The 27,810-nt window shown below is 43.9% G+C and overlaps 2 protein-coding genes and 3 non-coding genes across 5 annotated transcripts in view; 4 read left to right on the top strand and 1 right to left on the bottom strand.

Annotated features, from left to right (window-relative positions):
• LOC27206823 (suppressor-of-stellate-like protein) overlaps positions 1 to 27,810 on the top strand; it is a 98,504-nt gene that overhangs the window by 31,453 nt on the left and 39,241 nt on the right. The window lies entirely within an intron of this gene.
• Trnas-aga lies at positions 17,531 to 17,612 on the top strand. The gene has a single exon. It is a non-coding gene; the product is annotated as a tRNA-Ser (tRNA).
• Positions 19,771 to 21,965, bottom strand: LOC6725914 (nucleosomal histone kinase 1). Its single transcript, XM_016173882.3, has 3 exons — positions 21,769 to 21,965; positions 21,176 to 21,674; positions 19,771 to 21,116 (listed from the first exon to the last, which is right to left on the bottom strand). Exons 2-3 carry the CDS (start codon positions 21,389 to 21,391, stop codon positions 19,866 to 19,868), a joined length of 1,467 nt encoding a protein of 488 aa, XP_016039277.1. The 5' UTR covers positions 21,392 to 21,674; positions 21,769 to 21,965; the 3' UTR covers positions 19,771 to 19,865.
• On the top strand, positions 23,770 to 23,842 carry Trnar-ucg. The gene has a single exon. It is a non-coding gene; the product is annotated as a tRNA-Arg (tRNA).
• Positions 24,098 to 24,179, top strand: Trnas-cga. Its single transcript has one exon. It is a non-coding gene; the product is annotated as a tRNA-Ser (tRNA).

Here is a 27,810-nt window from a genome sequence, read left to right as displayed (position 1 = left end):
TTCGGTCTTTAAACTGTCAAAAGAACCCAAAAGGTGGCAGTCCGGCGAAGTAGTGTGAATCGGAGGGCATATCGGGGATATATCGGGGGACTGGGAGCCAGGGGCTCTTGGGGGGAATCCGATCTGGGCCTAAAGCTGGTGCTGGGCAAACGGGTCGCAGCTGCATGGGCCAACTAAAGGACCCAAGTCGACTGCTGATCATGCTCACAGCTCACGCAAAATAGTCGTGCACGATCCGCTTCGTGATTTTGTGTAACGAAGCGCCCAAAAAAATCTTTCTATATATTTACTATATATATATACAAATATATATATATATATCTAGCTGGGTCCCATGACCGAAATGAAACCAAAAAGTAACAAAGCGAAATACGCTGGAAATTCATCTTGTCGCTGGCCAGTTGGCATCGCAATCGCAGCCGGTGCCAGTGCCCTTGACTGTGGATTGGACCCTCCGTCTCCTCCGGCTGCTTCTCCTGCTCCAACCGATATCCCGTCCTCTAAATCGGATCCCCCACTACCCCGGCTTACATAAGTACCATTCCCATAGCGCTGTGCCCTCGATCTTTCTCTGGGTTCTGGGGCGACACTTGCATCATCATCATTTTGGTGACTTTTGCTCTATGAGATGGCAGAGGGTCACTGGAATTTCGCAGGAGGTTCGACCTGATTCAAACCATCGATTACCTAAGCTAATAAGCAGATATTAGGCTAAGTAATTCTTTAACTTCTTTGAAAAATATTAATATAAAATTAATTTGTCTGTAATTTGATTCTCTATTTATTCCATGCTAGTTTCGTTTTGAGAAGAGTTTTTCCTTGGCCAAATAGGTAGCTGGCCATAATCCCCTCTTCAAGGCACTTCCAGCCACTAGACTCCCACTCCATGGGCACCTCAAGTGTATCCAGAGTTCGTGAGGTTCGATTGATCGGGCTCCCCATTGCCGTTTCGGCCATGTCAATCCCTGTTCCCTCGCCTGGTTGGTTGTCTTACCTTGAAAATCGCTGACTACTCGAAGCAACTGTTGCTGCTTCGGTGGTCGATGGATGTTGCTCCTCCGCTTCGTGTTTCATCGCTGGGAGACTCATCTGGAGACCATCTATGTCCATGTCTATGTCTACGTCTATGTTGTCTTCTTCGCCAGAGTTGCTTCTACTTCGTCTCGGATTTGGATGCGGATGCGGAGTTGGATGGCGAGTGCAACTGCGACTGCGAAATGCCTGCCAGTTATTTGCTCCCATTGTTCGCAGTTCGTGGCTCAATATTGCGTTGTACACGTCCCCCTCCCGCTGCCCAGCGACCACTCTCTCCTCGGGGAAGTACACTGGGAGAAAATGGTTTGAAAAACTAAATGTGATATACGGACAATAAAGTGGTTTACATTATTGTTATCACATATAACCAATAACTAATATTTGGAAAGTTTTACCTCCAACTTGGAAAAACTCAACATATTTAAACAGTTCGCCACTTTTTCTCTCAGTGCAGGGGAATGGGGGAGTGGCAGCGAGCGACGCACGCCAGCTTTCGTTTTTCGTGTCCTGCGTTCGCCTCGAGTCTTTTGTCTTATTTGATTTATGAGTTTTATTGTTGGCTCTTCGCGAGGCTCCGCTCTTCACGGATCTGCTCGTCTCTTCTCGCGGAGTCTTCTGTCTTCCCTCTTATACTCTCTCCCTCTTTCAGCAACCCCCCCTCCCCCTTCCACCTCGTTTTCCATGTTCATTTTGGCTAAAAAGTAGCGTGCTTTGATTTCCCCAGCAATTGGCTCGATGTTGATGTCTTTTCTCCCTTTTTTCCTCCAGACTGCCAAATTTGGTCCGACCATGTCCCATCCCCCTCCCCATCCTTGCCTGCCGGCCGCTCGCCGTCTCTTTCACACCGCATCTGGTCCTCTCTTTCTGACCATAGATCATTGCGATTTGTGGGAGACAAGTGCCTCGGCAGTTCGAGTTGCGTGGGCGTGGGAAAAATGTTGCCAACTAATTAGGCAATTGACAGGAGGGATGGCGATTTGGGTGGAAAGATGAGCAAGTGGGCAGGAATAAAGGTAAAGGTAGGAAGAACTAGTAAAGGTAGGACTTAAAGATCACATGTCGATGATGACTTTGGCTGCTGTGCCTGAAATTCGAGAGGAATGAGTATTGCAGGCAATCTTTTTATTGCATTATTGGTGTACGTTGGTTGGTTAAAGATTCTTATAAGCTTTTTTCGTTGATAAGAAGAAAAAGACTACAGTTTAAAGACACGTTTACTTTAAAAAGCTTCCTCAAGTCTTCAATTATTTCTAAACAAATTGGCTTAGTTTATAGGCATAAGATAGCTTATTTGCTTAAAGGCAGCTCTTGTTTTGGCAAAAGTTCAACGAGGTTAGACAGCCAAAAGACTTTCAAAGTCAACTTGTCATTGTCCATCCGACTGGTCTGTCACCTACTCGAGAAGAGGACCCCATGTACTCCACTCAGTACCATGTCCCTGTCTCACCAATTCCACTGTTTCGCCGAAGAAAGAGGATGCGATTTGGGGATGCGTCCGAGGTGTCACCTTGAGGAGCGGAGCATAATAAATAATTGTGTGCGTTTTTGGGGCTGGCAACTCGGATTTGTTTCGGCTAGCTGGGATTACAGATTGGGATCGGACAACCGGGGCGACAACGACGCGTTTCCAAATACCCTTCCCGATCCCCATACGCTCATATGGCATAGAGTGGACAAAGCCCATTGCCATTCCCATTTCCATTACCAATCCTATTCGCATTCCCATTCTCGATCCCCAGTTCATTTCGATGCCGAGACTTTTCTCTCGTCTCGCTGTGAATTAAGCTGTTGACACATAACATCATGTCGCACTTGTCTGCTGGCACAAATCTCGCCAGGTGAGTGGAAACGCGCGCGCAACATGAGCCCCATGATCGCAGGTTGTTGGTGGTACGTTGTGCTGGTGTTGCAGCTGGAGCTGCCCGCTTTGTCCCCGGAGCAACACGATGGCACCATGGCGAGTCCAGTAACAACATGCCACAGGACGAGGAACAACGGGCGGGCTCTCGAGTGGGAAATCGGACCGGCGAGCGAGTTGGCCAAAAAGCTTTTGGCACATCTTGCCGCATGTTGTCGCTGTGCAGCGATTTTGCTGTTGCTCTTGTGCTGTTGCGATGTTGCGTTGTTGCCGCTGCGATGCTGCGATGCTGCGATGCTGCGTTGTTGCTGTTGTGGCCATGACCACGACGACAACAACATTGAACGACGCTGGCAATTTGTGATTGGATTTTGTGGCCGGGCCAAAGTCTTGCTGTTCAGTTTTGTGGCAGTCTAGGCGATCGTCAAATTGTTTTTCTGGCCATAAAATTTGGCGCAGCTCTGTGTGAAGGCTTGGGATGGCTTCCATGATGACCCGGGCATGTCAACCTCATTTGACAGATTCTCAGCTCCTTTCAACGCTAGCATCTTGATTTTAAAGGGCCACATGGAGCCTTTCCAAAGCTATCTTGGGCATTTCGCAATAAAACTGAATTCCAAAAATGCAGTCAAATTTTTTACTTTGCATTGATTTTCTACCATAAGGAAAAAGTTGTTATGAAATATGTTGGAATCTTTTGTAATGGGCATTCAATGTGCAAAAACATCTAATGCAATCCTTAAGGATGTTCAATATTATCGTTTATATATAAAGAATTCTGATGTGGTTTTTTAATCTCTAAAATATCTGATTTATATTAATGCTCTGCAATCCATTAAGTACTTAAGCTTTACAAACATGCTAACGATTAATTGAAACGCCTTCAATTTGGGATGTGGCAGTTGTGCAGTTTTTATTTTCGCCCCAACTATCGGCTGTGGGTGACATCGTGGCCAGGAGGATTGGGATTGGGATTAGGATTGGGTGCAAGCCCTGCATCACTCATACGCCTCGTGGCCGAACCAAGGGGAATGAGGCGGAGGAGGAGGAGGAAATGCTCCTGCATGAAGCCGCCATTTTTGTTTTCTGCCCAGCACCAGCATCATCAATTCCCACTGACACGTCATCCATCTTGGGCGGAAGGACGAAGGACAAAGGACGCAGGACGAAGCGGGGCCACGCACACAGAGCGAAAGGATGGGGATGGGAAAGTGGGGTGGCGGGAGCAGAAGGCCTGCGGCAAAAGTCCTTTAAACGACCTCTGGCGCCAAAATGCTGCGACCCCCGAACCGAGAGCAACAAACAAGAGGAGCCACAAGGAGTTGCAGCAGGAGCCGAAGCTGGGGCAGGAGCACGAGCAGGAGGAACAGGACGAGGCAGCAACTGGGGAGCCGTAGTCCGCACAAGATTAGAAAATTCGACGTTGTGCAGCAGGCAAAATTAAAATGGCGCCGAGGAGCCAACACATGGAGAAACAACCCAAGCTATAAATATGTGAAACATATAAGGAAATGTTTCGTACTGACACCTAGTCGTATACGCAACGTTTATATTTAATTCAAAATAAGTGGTAATGAATATATTTATATTGCTAAAATCGTAATAATACTATAAAATTATCAAGAGCATATTGTTTTCAGTGCACTTAAGGAGATGTGGGACAAAGGGCACGAGAAGGCGATGGGCAATGCCGGCCGCATCACGAATGCAAGGATGTGGATGCACTGCACACTGCGGGGACTCCCCGAGGGCTGCTGCAGCCATTAAAATCCAGAGGCCAGTGGGTTCAGTGGGGCTGGGGGGTGGGTTTGCATTCACAGGGTGGCACTAAAAGGGGCATGCGGGCTAAGGGGCGGCTTCAGAGGGGCCGGAGTCGTGGCACGTAAAATGCTCGTCGGCGTTTGCAACGCACGCAAGGACATTTGAAGGATAAAGTCGCGTGCAACAACAGCTGCACTGAGCTGCCGTTACTTGGCATACGAAATAAACTTGCGCCGCATACACCCACCCGCCCAACTTGCCACCAGTGGAAGCACCAGTAGCAGCGCCACCCCCTCCCTTTCCCCCAAAGAGCAGCGCGACTAAAGTAGTAGAAAAATTGAGTAGTAAATAAATGATAAACGAAAATAAAATGCAAGGACTCCGCTCGCTTTTTTAGAGACCAAGTGGGCGGACTTGGGGGCGTGGTGAGCGGTTGAGGGTGTGAAGAGGGACACACACGTGCTCTGACAGGATTACAAGAATGCTCGAAGGACCAAAAATGCTGGCACACAGAAAAAATCATATGCCTTACCACCATTTATTTGTTACCATTATGGTTTTATGCAACTTTGCATCAGCGTATACGATATATAGAAATTGCGATTTTAATCAGGTAGCCTGTTAAATATGCAAGTCCTTATTCATTAATATCTTGTTTTTTTTTTTTTTTGCTGTGTGCTGCAAAGCGAAAAAGTTGTGCGAGGTAAAGGCAACCGAATGACTGCAATGACGTTGTCCTGTTCCGAGTCCTACTGCCAAACCAAACCCACCCTCGCCCCCCTCAGCTTATTGCAGTTTTGGTGGCAACTAAATTCACGTTTGCTGTACTGTCGTATAGTCGTATAGCCCCTAGATACCGGCACTGAAACGGCCCATCCACACACAATCCACCCACTGTACCCACAGTGCCGCCCATTTCTTTTCACACACTCGGCGCACCTGTCGCCCACCCAAAAAAAAAAAAACAGATCCTAAACCTCCTTAGTTACTCTACTTCATGCGGGAGAAGATTTACGTGTAGTGAAGACTTGCTGAGCACTTGATGTTCTTAGGTTTTGATCACGAAAATATTACAACTTTTGCCAAAAATCGTAAAATCTTTTATTGATTGCACAAGTTTTTAGGATATGCTGACTTTTGAAAAACATATAATATATATCTATCTATTAAGAGGGATACAATAAGTTATAGAATCGCTACAAAAACCTCCACTAATATAAAGAAATCAGCTAACAAAAGAGCATTGCTGCGTAGGTTTCCCAACAACTTTCATACCAATTCCTTTGCCTATACTTTTGTGCTGCTGTCGAATTTGTTAGAATAACAAGCAAATGTTACAAGGACCTGCCCCAAAAAGGACCTCCTGCCAACCCACCCACAAAGTGTGGTCACCAGGGAATAAAACAAAAAAAAGTGTAGAAGGTAAAACCAGCCTGGTGACTGACCGACACCAACATAGTTTTTGCATTTGAAAATCGTAGAAAATGCGGGGAAAATGAGATGCAAACTGTGAGCTACAAGCAATTCGGTTAATTAAAGTCCCTCGATACGCTGCCATCATCATAATCATTGTGCTGCCAGCGTCGACTGCGAAATAAATTAAATTCAATTTTCGAAGCGTTTGAAGCGATGCCCAGCCAGCATTTTCGTGGCCCAAACTGCGCTTTTTGCTGACCTTTTGCTCGCAAAACAGCCAACGGTAATCAGTGCCACATAACGCACATGGGCGGGGCAGCAGGGGGCTTCCCCACCTTTTTTTGTTTTTGGTTTTTTCCTTTTTTCGCGGCTTTAGCCAGGGCGAAGCGATTCAGACTGCAACTGAGAACCAGGCCCATTGCCGCGGTGAAACGCGCCACGCAAAAATCACAAAAATCGTGCGTGCCCTTAAGACGCTCATAAAAAACGGAAAACAGCAAATCGCAGAGGGGGTGGTGCAGGGGCAGGGGCGCGGGTACAAGGGGCACCATGGCCACTAAAAATGTTTTGCTTAGGCAACCGAAAAAAAGAAAGAAATGCAACAGCCAAGAGTGCATCATAGAAGAAATTCCAAAGAGAACAGAACGACTGCCAGTTACTCATTACCAAACTATGAAAAGCTGTAAATTTATATACTACAATTTTGTAAATTAAGTTTATAATAAGAAAATATACAAACAACGTACATTTAACGTATATTTTATGCCAAGAAATCTATACCATTTATAATTAAGACTTTGGGGCGTAGAATTAAATAGAAGCAATCAATGCTACTTATACACTATGAAATTAAAGTCGAGCTACCCCTGATACCCTGTAGACCGACTGCAGTTCGCTGTGGGTGGGAGGGGCTTGGGCGTCGAGTGAAGTGGGAGGGGCGCTCAGGTGGGTGGAGCGGGGCTTTTGGGGGGTACATTCGGGGGGCTTCCCAACTGCTGCACGTAAGGCACGACTTTTTATTATGCTTTACGTTCTTGGCTCTCGCGTTGGGGCCAACGGCGCCCACCCGCCTGCGCTTTTTGTTCGCCCCCCCTCTAGACCAGAATTCCCCCTACCCCTCTGCCGCCAACAAGAGCTGCTCTTCTGGACAAAAATCTGCGCAATTTTTCGACGATCCCCAGTGCCATCGGAATGCATAACAACAACGCGAAGAAGAGCAGCTACAAAAAAATATAATAAAATAAAATAAAAAATGGGAAAAATAGTGCAACGAATGTCATTCGCATTGCACGCCGATCTCGAAGTTTATGGCAACTTGCTGAAAAGCGAATAAAAAATAGTACCGAAATATACATACATACAATTATGATGCTGCGGAGGCTTTAATATCAGGAATTGCATTTATTACAATTTTTTGCAATCGAAAATGTATACTAGTTGTATAAAACTCCAAGTTAACATAGCTTAAGCAAGGAAGGTTCCTGAATGGGAAGGAAATCGACATTTATACACATGTACACGTTTCCCCTGGATGGACAATCTGAGTAATCTCTGACCTGGCGAAATCAAACAACGAAATCAACGAAATATGTAATTGGAATTAGCGTTAATTAAAAAGAACTCGGCATGGACAAGAAGCAAGGAAAATCCGTGGAAAATCCGAAAAAGGTGGATTTCACCTGGATGCGGGCAGCGCTCAATCAATATGCCAGGGAAAGCTTGTCAAAGTGCTCCCCATTTCCCCCGCCCCATTTTCCCGTTGCCCATTTTCTATGTAAATGTGTCCAGCATCGTCATCGGTACCCATTTCCCTCCTTTATTTCCCTTTTTTTCGCCATCGCATGTGACCAAATGGAATCCATCGAGTGGGTATAACATCTGCGGCACCTAAAGCTCGATATCGGCCCTGCATTGCCACGCCCCCGCGTGCGGCCGCCTCCGCCGATCTGATTGGCCGGCGAAGACGGAGCCCGCACACACTCGGAAAACGGAGCACCAAAAAATAGAAAAAATAAAAAAAAAAAAAATCGAAAACAAGGACAAAGAAAGGATGAAAATGAAAATGGAGGGAAAAAATGTTGCATTGCGAAAAAAGTGCAATTTTCATACCCTATATAGGGGCAGATGTGCAGGGTATGCGAAACGGGGTATACCAGTTACATTGGTAAGGATAATCAGGAGAAAAATCAAAAGTTATAAGTATGCATCACTCTCTATATAATATCTCTTATTTTTGACCCTTTCCTATACATGACCTATATAAAATATTATAATATATTATATACATATATTGCTATATTATATAGCATTGTCTTATTATATTTCTATAGTAATATGTTTTAGAGAGCATTTGCCGATCGGTTGATTACATTTATGGCATATTTTTTACACTAAAACACACACACAACAACATACACGTCCTGGGAAATTTTAATTTTGCCTTCATCTCGTTCCTCATCTGCTCCGGATTCTTCTATTTCTTGTGCCAATCTTCTATTTTTTTTTTTCTGTTCGCTGCTAATCAAAAAGCATAACAAGAAGCAGCTAAAACGCCCACAGCCACGCCCCCAATTTTGCGCCCCCTTCGCCATTTTGCCGCCCCCTTTTTGCTGCACATGCTGGTTATGTTTGCAGTCGAATAAACAGCACCAATTCATCACATGCTGCAACAACAACAACAACAACAACAACGGCGTCGGCGGCGGCAGGCAACAAAATGGCGCCACCAGGCTCAGCCACCCACACTGAGCCACCCTAAACCACCGTAAACTTGCGAAGAAAAAAACAAGGAGGTGCAACCTCCATTGGTGGCTGCCCCTTTTTCGCCTCTTCTGTTCTGCATTTTGTGTGCTATCTTTTTTTTTTTTTGCTGTTGCTGTATTTTTTTTTTTTTTTTTGGTGGCATCAGCTCGGGGCACTAAATCAACATTTCACTTTGATGAATGATGACCAATGTCCAGGCGCGGGTGTCCTCGCTTCGATAGAGTCCTGCAGCGCAGCATGCAACATCCTTGCCACGAGTTGCCTTGCCGGGCAACAAAGGCATACAAAAAACAAACAAGAGCGCTGGCAAAATATGGGTGGAAAAATGGCAAAACAAGCAGAAAGCTGGAAAAACTGTTGGGCGCAGCAAGAGCAGCTCGCTCGCATATAGGAAAATAAAAAATGGAAAAAAAAGGGGGCGGGGAGGGGGCGAACGGAAGGGAAGATAGTATGGGTTGGTATTTAAAAAAAAAAATGGACAGCACGAGGAGGCTGAAAATAGACACGAGCTCTAATCGAATTATTGCCACTGCAGAGGAGCCGAAACCACCCAAAAACTAGCACTAACCTACCAAAAAAAAAAAACAAAAAATAAATAAATAAAAAGGAAAACAGCACCAAGCTGCCCACCGGAAAATATATGTGCACAAATAGCGAGCGAGAGGGAATCGGTGGGCGGAAGAGAGCGCTGCATCCTTCTTGTTGCCTTTGTAATTAAAAAGGAAAAGGAAAATACGACAAAAATCGTCAGTTGGCGGTGGTGGACAACGGGGCGTATGTGTATTCCCCAATGCATATGCATATGGATATGGATATAGATGCGTGTCGATGCGCTGACCAACCAAAATCGAACAGAACACGCCAGCTATAGGATATAGCCCGATACTTCCTGCCTGTATGTGTACCGCAATAAAAAAAAAAAACAAAAAAAAAGGAGCATAAATTAAATGTCCCCGACAGAGCCGAAACTCAGCGGAAAACCCGAACCCCACCCATATTGCAGTTTTCATCTGCATTGAATTGCTAATCAATGCACGTTGATGAAGGTGAACGGAAAAATTGTGCAGCTTTGAGCCAACTCTATCCCCTCTTTGCCATCGATTTAAGCCTCTTTCGTTTCTCCGTGTATTTTCATATTTCCACTAATAGCAGATCAAAGCCTGATGTGTATGTTTTCCTCTACACTCTCATTTAATCCAAATGTTCTGTGTAATGCACTGCTTTGATTTCCTCCTTATTCTTGGTAAGGATTACTCACTGACGTCGTTCACATAAAAAACATATGGAGTTAAACAGACACAGTTAAAGAAGCCATAGAATTATTTACACATTTGTTATGAGTCCAAATCCATACAAAATACAGTATTTTTATGTAACTGACAAAAAATGTTCTGTACATGGACCTGTCATGCCTTCTTCAACTTGTTATAACGAGTAATTTGAAATTTATTTTCAAATTTTGATGATGTTAACCCTTAAAAAAATGCGAAAATATTCACAATCGTGTACATTGAATTTTTGAAAATGAATGATTTGATTAAAAATGATTTTTGAATGATTGAATGAAAATGATTTTCTGCAAAAAAAAGCAGTTTTTTGATCAGAACTCTTATAATATTGATCCAAATATGGAATGAAATACCACGTTGAGCTCGTAAATGAATTCCTAATCTAGCTGTATTCAAAAAAGGAAATTCTAATTTTTCGACATTTTTTGCAAATTTTGATGATGTTACCCCTTACCGAAAATGCGAAAAATTGGTCAAAAATTTATTTTCCCAAAATCCACCAAAAAGTAATCCAGATATTTAGACATGGTTATTAGCTGCACAAAACAGTTATAACTTTACAAATGTGACCATTTTTAACAAAGTTATGATTAAAAAGCGAATAGTAAAAATCGAGTTTTTTGCTTTTCTGATTTTTTGATAAAAAATAATCCGTTTTGTGCTCAGAACATTAAAAATAATAATCCAAATATAGAATGTCATACCTTGCCGAGTTCGTAATTAAATTCCAATTCGAACTGTGTTCAAAAAGATGAAATCTAATTTTTTGCCATTTTTAGTAATTTTTGATGATGTTACCCCTTACACAAAATGCGAAAATTATGACAAAAATTATTTTTACAAAGTGTGTTAAAAATTAATATTTATAGTTAGTATTGGTAATTGGGAGAAAAAAAGTGTAACTCTTTTAACTGCCTGACAATTTTTAGCCAGGTTATACAGAAAAAATTAATCAATCAACTGACATTTAACTGCAAGTGGTATTTGAATAATATTACACATGTAAAAACTGATCCGCCCACGTTTTTCGTATACTTTACTTAATTCCCCTTTAAAGTGAGATGGAAAGTACAAACAATTGTCTGCTGTTAACTTAATTCGAATAAGGCTCAAGCGGAATGCAAAGCCACCAGCACACAAAAATCCCAATCAAAGACAACAAAAAGCTGCCAAAGAACTGGGAAGCATGTGCACATGAATGGTTGTTGTTGTCACTGAAAATGCCAACGTTGTTGTTGCCGCTGCTGTTGCAGTCAATTGCATTGCAACATTTCATTTTCTGATATGAAAGATTTAAAGTTTGCAACATAAAAATGTCACGTTTTTCATGGTCGCCACAAAGACCGACAAGCCATGTTGAACTTTTCTCGTTGACGTTGCAGATTCTGTTGTTGCAGTTTCTGTTGCAGTTGCGCATGTGCAGCAGCATTTGGAGGGGACGCAACCCCCCCCTCCACCACTACACTCCACACACCCTTCTCGTCTCATAGAGATTCTCCTTACCAACTCCCGCACCCACGTCCCTGCCACTACTCCTCTCCCAAGAAGTGTGTATTTTTGCACAGAGAAAAAAAGGAAGTGTATTTTTATTAGCATACAAAGATATTCAATGATTTACCAGAAATCCTTCAAACGCAGATATAATTTTTAAAAAATTATTACAAAATATTCTTCTTGGTGTTATCACACAACATTTTCTTGCAGTGAACTACAACTGCACTAACTAACTTTTGCCAGTCTATTTATGTTACAATTTGGTGGCTGCCAAGCGAAAAAATGTTGCCAACTTTGCGTTTGTTTTTCAGCTTTTTGTGTGTTAGTGTTAGTTTGTGTGTGTGTGTGTTTGAGGAAGTCAGTTTGCTTTTGTTGCTCGCCTGGCTTGGATTTTTTTCGGGCTTGTTTGACAATGCGCGTCGTGACATCTGCCAAGGCTCACTCGAATCAGGCTCAAACCAGGGGCGCCGATCTGAACCCCTTTCGGTTGCAGGGGGCAGGGGGTGTGAGGGGGTGTCCGGGCCTAGTTGAGAAACGAGTTCCCAATGCATGCGCCCGATTCTTATTAATTTAACAGCAGCAGCAGTTGACGCAGTTGTACGCACCATCCGGTGAATTCCCAATAACGCCCCCAACCAAAATTAACCCATTAGTTGTGGCAAGGAAGTGAGTATATCGTTTTTTTTTTAATGTTTAACTTGTAAGAACTTGTTAGATGTTTAAGATAATAATAAGAAATAAATAAATATTTATTTTTAAAATGCACTCATTTCAAAATATATAACTGAATGGAAAACAAGAGAAGTCCCTTTGGTAAGTGGTACATTTTTGCCAGCTTGTTCATTACAGTCATTGGTATTTAATGGGTTAAGCTGCTGAGACCCTGCCCCCTCAGCTTCCTCTGGCTTCATAAATTTTTATTGCCCCACCGTGGATAAAACCCACTGGAGGCTGGGTCTTCTCCACCGAGGCTGAGTCCAAGATGCCACCGATACTGATATGAGTCAGTAGCTCCGCGGGCCAACGTTGTTGGGAGATTTCGCTTCGTTTTGTCACAAATTAAACACGTTTTTCCGCAGAACCTAATGAATAAACAAGCTCGAGTTCTCCTTTTCTTTCAAAACGAAAGACTGTAAGTACGCCACCTGACGGTGAGCTGCTGAACTAGAAGTACTTCAGCTTTAAAACCAAATTAGTATGCATTTACAAGAAATTTGCGTTGGAAAGTATGGCCAACTGTCGGCTAGAAAACGCATTCCATTCGATGGCGAATGTGGGCCACGCCCACTCGAAATGGTGTTGCAAAATAAACGCAATTACCGGGCTGTAGATATTGCGAAAATCCCACTTTCGAGCGATCCTAATGACATAAGTGTTAATTGGACAAGCAACTCGATGTAGTCAGGGTCCATTTTGCGATACTCTCCATTTTTTTTTCGTTGCAGGCCCGGTCAATTACGCACATCTAATGCAATTTCAATAATTGGGCATCAAATTTATGGGGCGACATAGCCACAAATTACGAAGTGCGAACATCTCGACGCGATCTTCGCAATATATTTGAGTACCTGGTACCCAACTGGCCAGGTGCGAATCTTGGCCACTTTCCACATGTGCTCCTCTGCCTGCAATTATTTCTATTAAAAAATATGTAGCTCAGCTGCCCAACTGCCCACCAGCCGCCCCTCGGTGCGCGCAAATATGAAAATGTTAAATTGTTGTCCATTAAAGTATTTCCTATTTGGCGCTGCCGCTTCGAATAATTGTTCGCAATTTGCATGCGAGCGATGCACACATGGGATTCTATTAGGCAAAACATTTCGCAATTGCGTGCTGATTGCCGGTTGCCACCTGCAACTTGACCAACTCGCAACTTGCAACATTGTCAGAAGAATCGCGAAGAGAATCTTTGGAAGACTTGAAGAGAAAGGTCTGAGGATGGGATCAGTGGCCAGTAAGTTAGGAGCTTCTACTGAAGCTCATCAAAGATGAATGAATTTTTGTTTTCAGCTATTTTATTTATTGAATTCTATTGAATTATATTGAATTCGGACTCTTTCTGTATTGTGTGATCATAAACGTAATGCTATAAATCTTTTCTTTCAGTGCATCCGAGTAGCCGGTGAAAATTGACCAAAGGGAACTACTAGTGGCTGTTTTTTGCATGCACGGCATTATTAGTTCCGGCCGCCTGAACGCATTTTCCTCCACCCCTCCCCCCCTCTTAGAACCCTTTTGGCACGCCTCTGGTATTAATAATTTTAATTAAGGTTAGAACTGAGCTTTGCGCGTAATTATGCGAAACGCGACAACAAAGCAGGCAAAGGCCTCTTGTGTGCGAGTGTGTGTGTGTATGCAAAGTGTATCCCCAGCCCAACTGGAATTTACCAGACCCCCCACCCCCCTTGGGGCAATTACACCTTGCACGTGACCACGCCCACTTTCCTTTTCAAGCTGCCGCCTCTCGGATCGAACTCGGAATCCCTGTCTTTGCTTAGCCAAGCATAACTAATCTAATCGCAGGGTAATTTTAAAGATGTGCACATACATATGTACATATGCGGCGGAAAAATTAACTACCACGTAACCACACTTTGGTACCGAACTTATTAGGAAGTCTGGGAAATCAGAAATGGAGAACTCAAAGTAATCCCTTCAATTTGAACTATCACATTGTGCTGGTGTTATGTGCTGTAGTGCCTCTATCATTTTGTGACCTTCACCCTTGTCTTTGTGTGAACCCCCTATATTTAGCTTTCACCTCTTTTCAAGGACTTTAACATGTAATGACAGTGTAATTAAGCAGAAATCGTTTGGCATCGATGAAATGTGGCCCAGAAACCGTTTTAATTGCACTTACAGCAGCTGCAGAAGAACGGGGAGGAAATCTTCGAAAGAATTGGAAAATAGAATGTTGCCAACTGTGCGAGATGTTGCCGCCCACGTTGTCAGTTGGCAATTCCATTCGCCGGCTCCACGCCTCACCCCTCCCCCCAAACCATTGGGATCACCGTCCCTGGATAAAAGTGCGTACAGCAGGCTGAGAAATGGTAACAGCAACAATCCAGTTAACAGTAATTGCTGGCGCGTCGTGTTTTCGGACCACCAATGGATTGATTAACTACGTGTTCGATATTTCAGCTGCCCCCTTCTCAAAGACCCGGCCGGCGCCCCCGCTCCCCTCGTCACTCCAGCTGTGTCACTTGGCTATTGATGATGTGGCACAGGCTGCACTACACTGCGAGAAATGTGCACGTGCAGGTGGAAGTCAGAATCATGACATTGCTTTAGAAAGCATGGCTTTAATAAATTCTATAAAATATTGAAGTACATTTTAATAACGATAAAGAACTGATTATTTGTTTTCAGTGCTGATCCAGCCGGGCCAAGTGTTCAAAGTGTTCCAGCTTGAGCAAGGCAGCCAAGTCCAAATCAAATTTACTATAATGACCACTCAAATGGACAGCGTAATGGGCCATGCAGCGCGTGAACGAGACGGCAGATGGGGACAGAGAAGGAGACAGCGACAACAGCGGCGACAGGGAAGGATATACACATAGAGAAAGAGAAAGGCCGAATGAAGTTGGCCAGCGGAAAGTGGGCGATACTCGGGCAGAAGCTAATGGCATTTGGCTGGTGTTGCGTGCATTTGACATTCTGGCAGTCGATGCCTCCAATAAATAGATCGTCAGCCGGGGGAAATGTGAAAAATCAGGAAAAAGCATTGAAAAGCGGTTGGAAAACGCTATCGCAACCTGTGGGCGAAGAATCTCGAAAGATGATTTGCTCGACCAGCAGGGTGATAAAATCAAGCACAAATTAAGCAAAAGATTAGATAAACAAATGCAAATTAGATAAGACAGTCTGGTGGCTGCAAAGTAAGAAAGTTGAGCCAGTTAAAGGAGAAAGGATCAGACAAATAAAAATAAACTTTAAGTATAAAAATATTTGCTGACAGGTGGCAAGCTAAATGTTTTATAATGTCAACGATAAATCATCATTTTAGTTGTTATGAAGTAACCGACCGTATCAATATCAACAATTTTAATCGAAACGAGTTAACACAAATGAATGCTGAAAAGTCAACAATTTAGGGGCAAGAAGTGGAGCCCAATAAATCGATTTATGCTGACAAAAAACTGATGTAATAACGAGGGGAATGACCTGGTATGTGCCACGAATGATGATGATGATGACGATGATATCTGGAGCGATGGGAATTTTAAGAGCCCGACGAGATGGATAGTGCCGAGTTCAGGGGACGCGTGTTCCCCCATCGACCTAATCGCATCCATAAATTGCGTGCCCCCTGGGCGATATGGCGGTAATGCGACTACCTCAGTGGCAAGGGGCAGCTGCCAGTTTTACAGTCCTGGATTTTAGGGCCAAAGTGCAGAAGGGCCCCCTCCTGGCTCCTCAATTTATGTGGATGTGGATGTGGATATGGTTGATGGGCGACCGGGTAACGGATACGAAATTCGCAAGGGAGCCTCGCTGGAGAGCGTTTTGGCAGTTTTCGGCTGCCGTGCGCCGTGGATTTCGCACCTCCTCCGGCCAAAAAGGGGATTAGGGTTACCATCTTGCACCTGCAGCACGGCAAGCGGGAACGGCAACAACTTAATTGAATGTTGAAGGGGCACCTGCTTATCGCCGGGCAATTAATTCCAGCGATTTGCTTAGCTGTAAAATTTGTAAAAGGGGGAAGCGTCATATCGTCCATAAGCAGATCCCCCACTCCCATTTCATATCCCCAATCCACGTCCACATCCATATCCCACATCCAAATCCAGATCAAGGGGAACCGCAGTGTCTCCGCTTCGGGGCCTCGGGACTTTGGTGTTTCTGGTGTTTTCGGGCTTCGCGTTGCCTGTCAACTGGCCACCACAAAACGTAAATCAAGAAATTTGCTTAACCCACGCGCCACCATCTCTCTACTCCCTAATACACGTGCCAAAAATGTGGTGTAGAAATTTAATTAATGGAAATTCTGATTGTACGTACGAAATATCATTATATTTTTGGAGATTTTAATATAGAAATACAGCATCATAAATTTAAATTTGCTTAAAATTATACTTCCAACTTTGATATGAACCTAAGGAACCTACGTTTATTTTATTATAATTTTTTTGGCTAGTGTATTAATCCCTATGGCGTAATCCACTCACAACCCCGCAACAGGTGCTCTCTCTCTCTCTCTCTCTTTGCATATGCCGATTTGGGGCACATTTTTTTGGGGGAGGGCGGGTGCGAGCGGAGGGCAGCGATCAAAAGTAAAAAACAGGAACGGGGCGCATGCGCCGTGGTCTCCTTTCTGTCTTTGGGTCTGCCAAAGATCTGCCAGAGTTGCCATAAGGCACAATGGGTGGTAAATTGAAGCTTTCAACTTGCCCGAGTCCGCTGAGGTTTGTTGTTTTTGCATTTTGTTGTTGTTGCTGTTGCTGTTGCCGTGGAGCCCCGTCTTGATTTCAATTCGTTGGCGGCTGTTTTGACAATGTGCGCCGCTTTAATTGGAGCCGTGTCATTAAGAGCACCAATAAGAAAATCTGACAAAGCACCAGACATCGAATGGCAGCTGAAGGGATGGACAGAGGGGGGCCTTGTGATCCCACTTGAGTGGCAAACAAATAGATTAGAAATAGATTTCCCAAAGTGAGAAAGTTTATTTCAACAGCTGTGCGCTAAAAAAAAACATACTGCATTTCTAAAGCTGAGTCAATAAATCTGTCATAAATATTTTTATTAACTGTGGTTTCATAAAGAGAACTGAAAGAAACCAACTACCTTCCAGCAGAATAATAAAAGCTGAACAAATAGCGTATATAAATAGCTAACCAAAGTATCTATCAGATAGTATCTGCGACCCAACTATCTTGCACCTCTTAAGAATTCATTTTCGGCACGCACCCATCAAGCAGTCGTGGCCGAGCGGTTAAGGCGTCTGACTAGAAATCAGATTCCCTCTGGGAGCGTAGGTTCGAATCCTACCGACTGCGTTTCGCAGAGTATCTTTTTTATGCAGAACAATCCGTCAATACTTTGGGATGGATCAACGATCTTAAAGATATACATATAGTTCCATAATTTTCTATGGTTTAAGTAGCCCATTGGTTATGTTGTACGCCTATGAAACGGTAGATTTGAGTTCAATTCTACGGTATAGTAGTGCTTTATTTATAAGGAACTGTTAAGTAGTTCGTGATTTTTATTTATAGATCATTCGGTTCTTTCCCTTTCTAATTCGTGACAACTCAGAAGATTCTGAAATGTATCTCTTTCTAATTCCTAGAAATAGGTGGTTCAAATTGGATATGATAGCCTTTAGAAATCCTTCCGTTTCATACTGTGTGTTTCTTGCATTTCAAATCGTTCGATTTTCCATACCATACCTTAAACGAGAATAAAATAAAAACAAGTCCCTGCCAGTTGACGACGATAAGCGAGGAGCAAACTGGCGAGCAAACTCTTACCTTGGCACCCACTTACAATTCCCGGCAAGTCGATGAAAAAGTTTTCGACAGGTCTCAGCATTTTAGGCCGTCTCGAATGCCACAAAAACAGGACAGAAATAAGCAAGGCAAAAAATTGGGTTGTGGCTGTCTTTTAAACTTCAACCAAATACACTAAGGACTAAGAACTGACTTTTCTCCAAGTTAAACAAGTTAAATATTTATTGGCAATTCCATTAAACATCGGTGGTAAAATAAAGAAATAAAGAAGACCGACCATTCATTTCTGCATTAAAAATGATCTAACGCTTAAGCTGAACTTACAGCGTTAAGTAAACAAATTAAAAAATTTATTTACAAGCAGATTTAAATTCATATTACAAAAACCTAGTTTAAAATATATCAATGTTGAAATGCCCCATTGTGATAGGGCATAAGAAGTCGGAGAAATTGTCGCCACAAAAGTTCTCGAGGACCCTCGTCCTCCGTCTCATTTGGCCGGTCACGCCCCCTTTCTTTTTGCCGCCCACAATTGTGGCTTTTGGCCTGATGTTGCTGTCGTTTGACTGTTTCTGTTTCCTTTTTGGCAGACGCCGTTATGTCTCGCAAAGTTTCAAGAAACTGGTTCTGTCCCGTTCTCGTCCTGGCCGCTCTCCCCATCCCTTTCCCACCCACCGCCGATAACTTTCTGCGTCATATTTTCGTGGCTGTGGATGTGCTACTCGTTTTGATATAATTTATTGTAAAATTATTTCCGTTTCTCTGTTACTTTGTGGCTGCCTCGATTCCGGTTCTCGAACTAAAAGACAGAAAGCTCAAAAACAGTTTTTTCTTCCAGTTTTACAAACCTGGAAAAGACACAAAAATTTCGAATTTAATTTAATTTCCCTATATAACAAAGCTTAGTTACCACTCTTATTTAATAGACCAAACATCGCACACTCTCCTTGTGCGCTTCGTCACTACGTGGATTACCACAACATTTTACCAAAACTTCCATAGAGCTCTAAAGAATTCCAGACAGCTTTTCGCAAGTGTAAAGAGCGAATAAAACGTGTCCCATCAAAGGGCCCATTTAATTGGCGTCTATTTATGTCATCGCAGATAGTGCAGATCGCACCGATCGAGAACAGATCGTGAGTGACAAAGCCGAGGTAAGGATGTCTCCAGACCTTCGAAACAATGAAAATTGATATTGTGGAAAATCTTAAAGGCCGCAATCACCGCTATCGGTATACCGGCTCCTCTCATTACGCATATCGGTTGATGTGGCCAAACTGCAAGCGCCGACTCCCAGCTGCCAGTTCCCAACTCCCAGTTTTGGGCCCAAGGATTGCGACTGGACCAATCCAGTCCCCGGATCCAGCGGCCAGATCAAGCAACGCAGCCGGCGATCAGGTCTGTCCATCATTATGTCAACGCTCTCAATGCGCATGTCAATCAAGATGAAGTGCCGCTGATACGTTCGTCACAGGACTTCGACTTCGCTCTGGCCTGCCCGACTAGTTGATTGCCCCACCCTGCATCCCAGTTGGCCCCCAGAGTTATTGAGGAAGCATGTGCCCATGGGTGGGAAAGAATTCCGGAATGTCCAAGCTGGCCAAAAAATATCAATATCAAGTTAATGAACATTCAATTTTATTCATCCAATATCACATTTATGAAACATTCGAAGAAACTAGCAATATCCTTTAAGAACCCATCTTAAGCTTAGATATTTATGATTTTTACAACACATATCGTGGACTTATAACTTTGCTCCGAATAGCCGGCATCCTGTGACGATGGCTCTCACTCATTTCAATTTATGTGAAGCGCCGAGAAGGGCTCCCTTTTACTCTGACCGGCAACTCCGTCCTCAGCCGCTATTTTATTATTTGTGCAATCATTTTTTATTGTTTTACTGGCCTTCGGTGTGCCCTTTGGCTTGCGACTGGTCTTGGGCGTAGCTCTCTCCTTGGGAGTTGACTTGGGTTTAGTCTGGTCTGGTGAACTTTCTGCGGCAGGAACAGGAGCGTCTCGCTTCAAGGGCGATACCTTGGCGTTCCGTGCTGATGGGTTAACCTTTTTGGCTGTCTTCTTGCGATATGACATGTTCTCCTTCGCATCCTCTTCGCTGGCGGAGATTTCCTCGTCCAGTGATGAATTCCTGACTGGCGAATAAATTTTTCTGGCTTTCCTGGCTGTTGCTGCCTGGCTCGTGCTGGGCGGACTTAGGTTATTGTCCCTGCTGGTCTGTGCCTTCAGCTTGAAGTCGAGATCTCCGCTGTTTGGAATTTTAAGCTGTTTGAGCGCACTTGAGAACCAACTGCTGCACTTGTCGTAGTCCGGCTCCTGGTTGTGTGTTAGTTTTGTGACATACTTCATGAAATCCGCAATTGGCGGGGGCACTCCCTTCGGAAACAGCGCCTTCAGACTCTCGCCTATGTTATCCATAAATGCTTCTTTGGCCTTTTGGACTTTGAGGGGTACAGCCAGTAGTTTCTGCTTGACCCACGGCAACTCCGCGCCCAGCCACTCGATAAGATTGTAACCGAGTATCTCCAGATCAGCTCGCCTGGTTGGCACGCCCAGATGAGCATCCCTGGATGTGTATTCTAAGGTGCCATTATGCATCTTCTTGGGGTCCGGCTTGAAGTCACCGGTGACGAAGTGTGAGGCCAGGCCAAAATCCACCAGATACGCCTGCGCAGCGCCGCCTTTTCCCAGGCCCAGCAGTATGTTGGCCGCCTTAAGATCAGCATGAACGTAGCCTTTGCTGTGCATGTACTGATAGACGTCCAGCATCTGAATGGCCAGTCTGTAGACAGTGCCCTCGGGCAGTCGCTTGCCGTTCTGCTCCAGGAACTTGGTCAGATCGCTTCCGTAGCGTGGCATGACTATAAATCGATGCTTTTCACCATTCACCTCCACGGAACCATTGGCCAGTATGTAGGGCATTCCCAGCGACTTGAGCCCGTTCTTCTGCATGAACTGTTTGATGTCCTTCAGCTTGGCGTTGCGCAGATAGAAGTGCATCTCCACGAACAGAGGACCATTGCCATGTGGCTCCTAAATATACGATTTTAATGGCAAATTTAAAAAAAAAAAACCAAACGAGCGACACTCACGCATTTAACCACAGCATCGTAGTTCTTCTCACCCACTTTGCAAGCGGCGTAGATCTCGCCGAATCCTCCAACTCCGATCGAGGGCCCAATGCGCCACTGCCCCTCGGCCAAATCGGTGAAAACTGTGCCCTCCTTCACCTTCTCCGGCATCTTGTACAGCTGGCTCTTGGCCTTCTTGGCCGGAGCGGCGGCTTTCGGCTTTGCTACACGCGGCATCCTCTGGTCAAGATCGTTGTTAAATAGCGGCCAAGTACAATTATTCGTAAATTCTACTCGAAATGCTGTCAAGTGAGTGACAGCTTACAAAAAAGTATCACAGCAAGACTACTTGTAAAAAACAACTCGGAACTGATCCTGGCGGTGGCAGCAGGACGACAGCAGGATTCCCTCATCCGTTTCTCGTCGTTTTTCGTCCACTTTCAATTGTTTGGCAGCCCTTCCAGCGCCGCTGAACGCTTGATATTTATTTGTTGTGTGCCGGCTATAAACGTGAAATTTACTGCGGAATGTCATTTAAAGTACAAACATTTCGGGCTCCCCACCCGTCGCTATTCTTTATTCCCTCTTTTTTTTTATTTTTTGGATATATTTACTTGTATTTTGTCGAGGGCCGGACTAACGGTTTCTATGCACGCCAAATGACGCCGCTGTCGATGGCACCGTCCTGAGTCAAACGTTTTTTTTTTTGGCTTATACTCTAACTGAGGGCACTTTAAAATATGGATTTCAAGGCAAAATTAACTGATACGAAAAGGATCGATGTGTATTCGAATTATTACAGATTGTTGTAGATTAGGCACTGATAGCTTGCTTAGTTTCGGCACTTTTTAGGAATGCAAAATAAATCGGAAACTAAAAGCCGACTTGTAATCGATTTATTTTCTACGGAATGTCCAAGTTCGATGACCACTTCTGGCTTGTATTTATTTCTAAATGAATTGAAAGTGTATTTGATTCTTCGGTGAACAGAGCTTAACAGCACTCTATTTTTTCTGCCGTATTTTATAATCCTTTTCCTCTTTACGGCTCGAGCTGGAACAAGGCATTCTGCCTGTCTCGTCCTGGATCTGCCCCCTCTCACTCGCCCACTGTCCTGCTCTCTCGCTTGCACACAGCGTTTGTCATTATGTGGCTGCTTCCGGATTATATTTTCGGTAGGAATTTCTGTTTATTTTGCACGTCTTAGCAGCTGTCGCCGTTACACACGACCGCCCGAGGACCTCTTTCGCAGGACAACGACGATAACGGCGTTGGCGACGACTGGAGTATCCCTTTAATTTCGTCAAGTGGCCTAATGCCGTTCCACTAAGTGCGGCTAATCAGCTACCAACAAAAACCGAAGCGAAGCGGAGCGGAGTGGAGTGGAGTTGCCCTGTGGAGATCCAAAACTGAAGCGGATGTCGCCGGTTGCGCTCAACAAGGCCTCTGCTCCTGCGAAAAGGACACGGCGTCAGAGGCTCGCCAAAAATTAATTATTAAGCCCGAATATATTCGCCGAGATATGAAATAAACTGTCTGTGTGTTTCGGCGAGAAGGAGTTACGGTGGGGATACGGTAAGAGCTCTATCTGTCTGTCCCACAACCACCTGACCTCACCTTTGATTTAGTTGTTGTGTGGGGCTGTGTTTTTGCGGTAATCTAGATTTGGCAGGAGACCTAAGGACAACACTGACCCGTTGGATATTGCCTACAGAACGGTTAAGCTAACAGCGAAAAACACTGAAGTGGCACCTTTAGATACCCTAAAAGTTACCGGACTATGATTAGTCTCATTTGTTGTAAAAATTAATTACTTTGTGTTTTATTTACTTATAAATGATATTGCATCATTGTGGTTTTTTTCTCCGTGTAGGTATCTGAATTAAGCCAAAATTATATCATTAAACGCAGCCGGTAGGATTCGAACCTACGCTCCCAGGGAATCTGATTTATAGTCATTCAGATCCACGTCAATTTGTAGACCAAAATCGCAGTTCATTCAATTAATTCAAGTGATTTAAAGTCGTGACTCGGTTTATTTCGTCAGATTTTTCATAAATATTTAACGGTCAGTACGAATGTATGAGTTAGGATAGCTAAATTATGATGTATCTATTCATTTCATCATTTACTGACGCTCTACCCCACCAACCCAATCGAACAACCTCTCTCCCTCTATACCCTACAACGTCTCTCCCTTTCTCGTTCTTTTTCGAATTCTTTATTTTTACGCATGTGTTATACTTGTTTTACACAAGCTAACCAACGTTGAACAATCACAAAGATCAAAACAGATAGTTTTTCCACACAGTTAACATGTATGTGTGTAATATTATTAATATAATATCACCACTTGACAGACTTACATTATAATAGTATATCCCTCTCGCTCGAATTCGTGATTTCACGCAGTGCGTGCGAGTTTAACGCATGATATTACGTGGCTCTTCTATTAGCGAGGCACTATTAACTGTTAAACTATTGGCAATATAGTTGCCATTTGATTGGGGTGTCTTATATGCGGTTATGACTTCTTTCCTTTTGTATCCTTTTATGCTCGAGTCCCTACTCAGCTGGTTGCTTTTGTTGGCAACTTAAGCCACGTTTAAACAACTGACCGTGTGGCCTAATGGATAAGGCGTCGGACTTCGGATCCGAAGATTGCAGGTTCGAATCCTGTCACGGTCGTAAGAATCCTTTTTTGTTATATTTTCCAAACTTTTTGGTTGACATTCTAAATTCAGTGTGTATATATTTTTGGTTTTCTAACGTCTTAAACATTTTTTGTATGTTAATTCTTTTATTATCCTTCAATGGACATTTCAATATTGGCAATAATTATTGTAGCATCACTAGAAGTTCAAAAATGTGTAAATTGTAGAAACAGTGGAAGAGTGAAAGTCGACCTTCAAGTACGTAATTTGACACCAGCATTAACAAGAAGCAGTCGTGGCCGAGTGGTTAAGGCGTCTGACTCGAAATCAGATTCCCTCTGGGAGCGTAGGTTCGAATCCTACCGGCTGCGAATCGAATCCAATTTTTTGCACTTCGCATGAGCTACCATATTTTTATGTGCCTCAATTAAACTTGATGACAATTTAAAGTCCGTCAGTACACGGGTTTTGTTTCTCGAGCTGCCCCAGCGGTTTCCCAATTAGGAGACAACAAGTTTATTCAGCCATCACATCCAGCCACACACCCACTCATAGATGGCCTGGACCTTTACCAACATCATATCCTGTTTAATTACAATTTTCCTGTGGTCGCGTAGCGTTAAACCAACCAACCAACAGACCGCGTCCCCGTCCGCCCCGTCGGTTTTTTCCAATTCAATTATTATGGATGGAAATGGTTGATGGGGGGGCCCGATGGCATTTTCTGGGTGGTGATCGGGATCTGGTCTGGGAAATATAGGGGATAACATAGTTGGGGAGGTGCAAAAACGGAGGCGAAAAAATACTAGTAAATGCCCACGACATTGGTGCATGTGAAACATATTGTTGGTGGGGAGACAGTCTCGCCCTCTCTCACTCACTCCGCGCTGTTGCTGGCCCGCCCTGTTTTTAGTTTCCGACTAGGCTGACCGGGGAAAGCATATATATAATACCATATAGGGTTCGATCTGAAATTGGTGTATGTCCTCCATGCGGAACTCTTTCTAGGAAGCATTTGAGCACTAAGCAATGTCCACCTGAATAAACGATGGAAGTTTCCAAGTTTGGTTAATTTAATATTCAGAATGGTCTTTCATATTCTCCTTCATCGTACAAATTACTTTTAATAATTGTTGGAATATTTAATAACTGATAACAAATAAGATAAAAATCTGTCTTGAAGAAATTTGTTTTACCAAAATCGATATTCAACAAATCAGTACAAATAATTAAGTACGTCTGAAAGAGACATTTTTATTAAACGACAGGGTATTTGCTGGTTTTATTATCTGTCATGCTGAATTTTTTAGCCGCTGCTTTTGCCACTGATTGAGACTTCACTTTTTGCAATCGATGGCAAATTGATGAACACAACACACCCGCACACACACACACGCACACACACAGTATATAGTGGAAGAGCGAGATGGCTGGGGGGGCTAGAGAGGGAGAGAGAACGAGAACACTGCGGAGTAATTAACGTGCACACGCGGCAAGGCAACGGCACATAAGCCACCCCCTGCACCGGCGAAGGGTTAAAGGGGGTGGCTGGGCGATTGCGACGGCGACGCATGCAAATCGCAGGCGGGCACATGGGCGTAGCCTTTTGGTCAGCACTGTAGCTGCGTTTTTTTGCATTTGCTGCATTCGCGCTGCGATTGGTTGCGGCCAGCAGTGCCTCATATCGATGAGCCGCTAACACCCACCAACTCACCCATCCACCAACGCAGCCCGCTCGCCCGAAAAGGAAGCCCAGCCACACACATATGGCAACTGGATCAGGACCGAAACGAGACCAAGCACCAAAAGGACCAAAGGACCAAACGACCAAGGAACGACATCTATCAAGCACTCTGGGCCTTTGTTATTCCCGTGCGTTGCATTGGGGTTGCAGTTTGCACCCAAACGCGAGGTGGATAGCACACCCATAGCCCATAACCCTTGTGCAAAATTCCAGCCACAACCCAATCGGATTCCAGAGCAATCGCTGATAGGCCCACGACCAGCAAATTCCGTCCGGAACTTGGTGACTTTACTGGGTTTCGCAATTAAAGTGAAACAGTAACGATGCCATCCCCCCTTTCAAATTTATCGGGGGGAACGAGACCAGACATCAGACATGCAAAATTCAAAACACAAAACAGAAATCCCCGAAAGAGCCACTCGCAGTAGGCACACGTTCATGTCCGGAATTTAATTTTGATAAAGGTACAAAATATTGACGATACATCAGAGAGGTAATGGCCAAAATGGGCTGGGTGCTAGGAGGTTGCCGTGGGGCTGTCTGAGTCCCCGAAAAGGACGAACAACAGCCAAAAGTGCGGAACTACTGAAAGATGTTGTAAGTGGGCCAGAGCAACTTGGAAAATACTCTAAAAGGATCAAAGAATATATAGAGAGTGATTTTGAAATTGTATAAATAGGATATATAATCATCAGACTTTCTTCCGATTTTATAATGGCCTTGCAGTATTTACACTTTTGATAACTTAAATGAGTCTATACTATAATCTATACTATGTTTGATGTTTCTCACAGTAGAATCGAACTGATCAATGTAGGGAATTAACTTTTTGTCAAGAGATTTGGGGGCAACGAAAAAAGCGCAAGCACATGGCTAGCATATTTTTATGGAATACTATACTACCAACCTCACCCAGCAGGACCATCCACACCCACATTTGCACCTTCTCCCGTTTACCAAAACAAGAACAAAGAGACTTTTTTACGTTAACAAAATTTTTGCAAAGTTTCTCGTTTTTTTTTTTTCGTGTTATCCTCTGTATTTTCGAGGAGGAGCCGCATATAGCAGCCAAAAAAATAAAGAAAAGGAGTGGAGAGTAGAGGATAGGAAACGCAAATACGGGAATACATAAAACGAGGCACAAGCCGGCGCTGGATGGTCTGGGCAATGGGGTCGAAAAGCAAAGTCCGCATTCGCGAACCCCCAAACCCAGGCTCCAACGCCCCCCTCACTCCGCTTGGATCGTCCCCTATGTGAGTAATCGGCTGTCCATGTACATATATCCGTAAATGTCAGACGACATCACGCTCCACTGGACACACTGACGACGGCGCTGGCACTGGCGACCGATGGAGGCGCCTCCTCACGCTGACAAGGCCAGACCGTCGAAACCAAAGCCTCCCCCCAACACGCCCCTCAATGGTTAGCCACCTCCATGGAAATCCCCTCCAGCTCCCAGTGACCACCTGCCCGCAAAATATTGGCGCAAACATTAACTAAGGTAGAGAGTGAGCCAATTCTGCACTAAACGAAATTATGTTGAAATAAACGATTAAAAACAATAGATAACAATCCGCTTTAAATGATAAAATAAAATATTTATTAAGAGGCTTAAAATGTGTATAGTTGGTTTTAGAAAACACATTGCCAGCTTCAAATCCAAGTCGTGATATGCAATTTTCTGAATTGATTGATCGATTTAGAAATTGATTTATACATAACAACTCTTTCAGCATATAAACCCTGAACTTCCTTTGAAGTGCATTGGATTTATTTTTTGCCAAGTGTGCTTACAGTTTGAATTATTTGAAACAATATCCTTTAAAAAAATGCGATACGATGATGACAAAAAATCAGAACAGCACAGGCTTGGTCGCAGTAGCCACGAGCAGGAACAGAAACAGGACTGGGATGATATTGAGGATGACGATGAGGATCAGGATGAGGACGAGGACGAGGAGCTTGGGCCAGACAGGTGTTTGTCAGGTGGCCGGGATGGGCAGCGTCTGTCGGCCTTATCAAGTCGAGGTAAAAAAGCCGAGCCGAAATAAGAATGGCAGAAGAAAAAGTGGCCCACGGATGACAGGGCATGTGTGTGGGCTGTTGTAATAACAAAAGCAATAACCAAACAAAAGCTTTTGGCCAAGTCATTGACCCACGCTTCGCCAGTTACCAAAAATGCGGAAGTTGGAGGCGCTTTAAAAGAGCCGTCGTTCGATACGTGTATATTATATGGGCAGACGGAAGTCCTGCCCTTT

Source organism: Drosophila simulans, chromosome X (assembly GCF_016746395.2).
Source record: "Drosophila simulans strain w501 chromosome X, Prin_Dsim_3.1, whole genome shotgun sequence".
NCBI classification, from domain to species: Eukaryota; Metazoa; Arthropoda; class Insecta; order Diptera; family Drosophilidae; genus Drosophila; species Drosophila simulans.
The sequence above is the reverse complement of the archived record's forward strand: the minus strand, read 5'-3'. Positions and strand labels throughout refer to the sequence as shown.

Coding starts and splice junctions, on each gene's coding strand:
- LOC6725914 (XM_016173882.3), bottom strand. CDS start 21,391: ATGCCGCGTGTAGCAAAGCCGAAAGCCGCCGCTCCGGCCAAGAAGGCC. Junction 21,117..21,175: donor ACGATGCTGTGGTTAAATGC/GTGAGTGTCGCT, acceptor TCGTATATTTAG/GAGCCACATGGCAATGGTCC.